The sequence below is a fragment of the Rhagoletis pomonella genome, unplaced genomic scaffold (assembly GCF_013731165.1).
Source record: "Rhagoletis pomonella isolate Grant_MI unplaced genomic scaffold, Rhpom_1.0 Rhpom_scaffold_00001, whole genome shotgun sequence".
Taxonomy (NCBI): Eukaryota; Metazoa; Arthropoda; class Insecta; order Diptera; family Tephritidae; genus Rhagoletis; species Rhagoletis pomonella.
The window spans coordinates 3,701,270-3,706,237 of NW_023458555.1; the positions used below are offsets into that span (position 1 = coordinate 3,701,270).

General features: G+C 32.1%; 2 protein-coding genes across 2 annotated transcripts in view; one reads left to right on the forward strand and one right to left on the reverse strand.

The window, feature by feature from the left end:
* Positions 1-4,968, forward strand: part of LOC118736528 (hemicentin-1-like) — a 187,109-nt gene that overhangs the window by 165,190 nt on the left and 16,951 nt on the right. The gene's annotated exons all lie outside the window — the stretch shown is intronic.
* LOC118750000 (hemicentin-1-like) overlaps positions 2,154-4,968 on the reverse strand; it is a 5,407-nt gene continuing 2,592 nt past the window's right edge. The window contains exon 3 of the mRNA XM_036484740.1: positions 2,154-2,422. Coding sequence (XP_036340633.1) covers positions 2,154-2,422 — 269 coding nt within the window. The remainder of the gene's footprint in view (positions 2,423-4,968) is intronic.

Here is a 4,968-nt window from a genome sequence, read left to right on the forward strand (position 1 = left end):
TAAAATAAAATAAAATAAAATAAAATAAAATAAAATAAAATAAAATAAAATAAAATAAAATAAAATAAAATAAAATAAAATAAAATAAAATAAAATAAAATAAAATAAAATAAAATAAAATAAAATAAAATAAAATAAAATAAAATAAAATAAAATAAAATAAAATAAAATAAAATAAAGAATCAAATACTTTTTTATCAGAAAACTCTGCCTCTCTTCATAAGGCCTCCAATAATAATACCCAATTGTTTATTTTACCATTATTTTAAAACTAACGATTATTTTATTGAAAATTCGTTAAAAAAATTGGTGTTATTATTGGAAATTTTCTAAACAGGAGGAATTTTTCCGATCGAAAAATTTTGATTTTCAAGAATTTTATACCATATTCACGAAACGTGTTTTCCCCATATAAAATACATGGAAAACTTTGAGGTAGTTATAAATATCATTTTTTAACAAAAAAGTACTAGTATTCTTTTTTCCATTTAGGAAAATCCTTGGCGGTGAGAGCTTAACATTTTGAACTTCTATTTCCCGAATCTATTTTTGGACCACCATATTGCACACACATAACAAAGTGGTTCTTTCTAAATTTGAAAATTTCCGGCATTTTCCCGGTTTATTTTTGAATTGGAAAAAACGTTTCGTTACAAAATTTTTTCAAAAAAGAAAATAATGAATATTGAAGTTAAAAAAATAGTAAAAACAAAAGCGTGGGCAAATTTTGGGCTGCACGTGTTGCGATCTTAAACGACTCTGAAGTTTTCAGAAGGTGTTTTTTAAGATATCAATTCTAATTTTTTAAGTTTGTAAGTAAGTTTTTTAAGTATTTTTTTTTTTGTGCAAACAGTAAATTAATTTATTTTAAGCAATTTCAGTTAAATTTAAATAAATTTTTTATTTTTGGTCGATTTGACATGGATTGACCCAAAACATAACTATATGTAGATACATGCATATCGCAAACGCTCCTCAAAAGTGATACAACTCAAAATATAGCATTTTTGAAATTATGCACTGCAAATTTACACAGAGCTTTTATTTACCTTTCAGCAAAAAACTGGATCAAAATTTTTTAATAATTTGTTGAAAAAACTTAAGGTAGTAAAGTCTCTCTTGCCCATATGATTAGCATATGCTACAAAATAATTTCGCATTATCTGACGAACGTGTAATTTTGAGTTGTGTCACTTTTGAAGATCGTGTGCGATATGTATGTATGTGTAAAAATAATTTCGAAGCTCAAGAAAAAATATTAAAAATAAAAATAACTTCCCTGCAAACCATTTTTTTAGAGTATTCTGCATTGTAAAGAAATTTTAAAGAATTCGTTAAGATTTAATTCGATTTTTTGCCGAATTTTATAAAATGAAATAAATTACGCACACTTCCATTCTTTAACGAAATTTCGGAAGAAAATCTGTGAAGCAACGAAAATAATGGTGCTATGTGAAGAATATCTTTCAGAATTTTTCCAGAATTTTTCCAGAATTTTCTTTATTTTTCGTACAGAAATTTCTTTTGGAGTTCGTGCCAACCACTATATATTATTTTCTTTGAAAATTCGTAAAAAAAATCGTTACAGAAATGAGATACTCCTAACGATTTCCTTAAGAATTCGGGAACTTTGGTTTGCAGGGTTCTTCGAATTGCATACCATTCAAATAACCAGAACATTGCTTTCCTGCGTATGCTCATATGATAGTATTCATAAATGCATATCGTCGATGTTTTTGAAAAACCGCCTATCTGACGGCACTCAAATTTGACAAGAGAGCGAAAAAAAAAACAGATTTTCTTTGAAGGCATTGCTTTGAGAGCCTGTATTTTCTCTAGGTATTATTTTACAAATCTGTCGTTTTAATAACGATTTTATGCTGTTTATGCTTAAATCTCCATGTCTGGAGTTCAGGGTTACCAAATCTCATTTTCGCCACCACGACGATTTAGGCGGTTTTTCAACTGGTCGCTGTGTGGTTTTGCAAAACCATCGACGATATGTACATATGTGAATGTATAGACGGAAGTTGTTCGCTTGTAAATACATACATATGCAATCAATAGGAAAAACCCTTACCACCAGCTTGTGTGTGTATGAGGGACGTGGTAATTCTGTGGTAAGAAAACTGTCAACTCTCTGTGCTTTGTTCTCAATACTCACCGGAATTGCTTGGTAGACAAGTGTAGTTGCCGGAGTCACTGGGTACGACACGTGCGATTAGCAACTTGCTGGTTTTCGTTGGACGCTCTGTCAGCACGCTAATGCCACCACGTTGCGAGTAGTTAATTAGTTCGCCATCCTTGTACCAGTAAATGTAGGCAGGCGGTGATGGGGCCTGCTGGTCGATGCAGGTAAGATTAATGTCACTGCCGCTTTTGAATACTAACTCGGTATTTGCTAGTATTTTCGCTTTAGCCACTGGAAAAAAGTTAAAATATAGTGGAATGAGGGTAGAGAGCAGAAATATTATGAATAAAGTAGAATAAATGGAAAAAATATAGGACAACTTAGAGACTAGACTTTGAGAATTAATAGTTTGCATCGTTATTCCATTTCGACCAAAGGAGTCAGTGCATTTATAACCCCAAATATAGCCTAGCCAAGTTAGATCTTACGTGAATTTTAAATGAAAGAAAATCTAAAAAAAAGCTACAGAGAAAAAGCAAAAACCAGTTAAAGTTGAACTTTTAATCGTAGTCAAAGCACCCGCACTTGAAACGACAACTAGGAATTTATAATTTTCTCTCTCGTAAGACTTTCATTTGTATATATAGTTCGACTTTTATTTATAGGACGTTTGGCTCCACCCCGTGACTAACAGTAGAGCATGACGGTACTCAATAGGTAGTAATTATAACGGAAAGCTTTTACAATAAAGTATAGAGGATATCGTTTCAACTACCTATTTGCTTGCAAAATAATGGACCGATCTAAATAAACATAGGAACCAAACGAGGATTGTCAATCAATCAGGATTATTTACTAGGTAGCGTATTTACCCAAATTTTGTGGAAACAATTTTAAATTAGTTGCTTTGAAAAGCTTGTGAGTCAGCCGATCTGTATTGTTAAAATCAGAGAGTCATTTCTTTTATAAATTTTTGTTTTTACAATTTATTTGAATTAGCGAAACGATATTGAGCAAAACGTAACAGATATTTCATGTTGTAATATTTAGTGTTCCATGGCTAGATATGCGGTCGGTTCTTGATGGTATATAAATGTACCTATTCAAGTGCAGCTTATTCCAATGGTGTATAAAATTTGGTTAAGAATAATATCCTAATTAAACCTAACCTACCAGTTTGTTTAAATTCCCCTCATAAGAGTATAAGTATGTAGTTAACTCATTATTATTTTTTACTTGAGCTTACTTTTAAGAATTATTATTGCATCTCTTTAGAGGTTGCGATATATCGCTTGGTGGATATCCTTAGTGACATAGGACTACCTCTGGCAGTTCCACACACGATACTTCGCTGATAAATACGCTCGCGATATGCAGCAGTTTAATGCATCAGCTTCGCATACACAAACAGATTTATCCAAAGATTTTTTGCCCTTAAAAACTTAGAGCGATCATTCCACGCAATACTCTGAAAATGTACCGTCCCCTGCTTGTGATATAAAAAAAGGGAATCTGTTTTGGTGCAGCCATAATGAAACCGAAGACAACCACAAACTGTAAAAATATTTGGTTTGCCACTGCAGCGGGCGAAGAGTGGAAAAAGGTCAAGCAAAGTGTCATTTTCTATTTTCCATTGTCGCCTGCAAACGAAGCGTAGTCGAAATGGTGTAAACGCTTTTCTCCACAAATGCATCACCAAACTAACGCTCACTTTCACAATGCACTGAATCTTACGAATTCGCAAAAGGCGACACCCTACACAGAAGCGCATAACTAAATTTGACCGCAAGATTTAACCACAATGCAACTTGTGCAACCAAAAAAAAAAAAAATAAATAAATGTAAAAACACTATATATAAAAAGGGTGCTCGGTGTAATTTATCCTTATCTTTTGCCATTTCTCCCTCACTTGCTTAGATCCCCTTTGCACATTTTCAATTTTTATTTTTTGTATGTTTTGTTGAAGTCTTGTCCCTCTTATAATATGCGTTAGCAGTTTACACTTGTTCGACCATTTTTCCTTTCCAATAACTATCCACTGACATGGTGCTTTTCCATGTTCTTTTTTCCAGCATTACAGAAAAGTTATTCGATGCGGTCTCGCTCCAAACTGTGTCAGACGAAAAGGAACCATGAGCAGGAAAAATACTCCATTGATTCAAACACTTAGCTACACATACATTCATATAGCATGTTAGAGTGTGTGTACATATATGCACACATTGGTCGATTGCAGTTACATCAGCGACACTGCAAAAATAGGAAGCTACACAATTACAATAGCGTTCAATGGCAATTTACTAAGGGTGCAGACTAAATAGTTAGCAGCGAAAGCAAAAGGGAGCATCAAAAGCAAAACGGGAAATTTGGCTCAATTCGCCTGCCAATGCAAGCCAAAGCGGTTGTATGAGCAGAAGATCTTATTTAGATAAGGCAACAATAAATTTGTGGGCGAAATACTATCTATCTGTTTTCGCATGAGTTAAAGGCTCCTTAGTTTGAAATTTAAAATAGCACTGGAATTTAATAGTTAAATATCTATTATAATACATAAATATTTTCTTATAAAGAGATTAATTTCAAATAATATCTAGTATATATTTGTAAATAAACAAGCTTAAACTTGTGACAATTTATAACCTTTGTTTAGCGTATATTGTTCTTTAAATGTTTCCCCCCTCCTTGGCACTGAATTTTCAAAGGGATGCGGATTTTTCCAAAAATTAAGTTGGAAAATAAAAAATATAATATTTTGCTATAGTTACTTACACATTTTATTACTGAATACATGTAGGTTTTAATTAATAAAACACGTATTTTTGGTGGTTTATAGAAT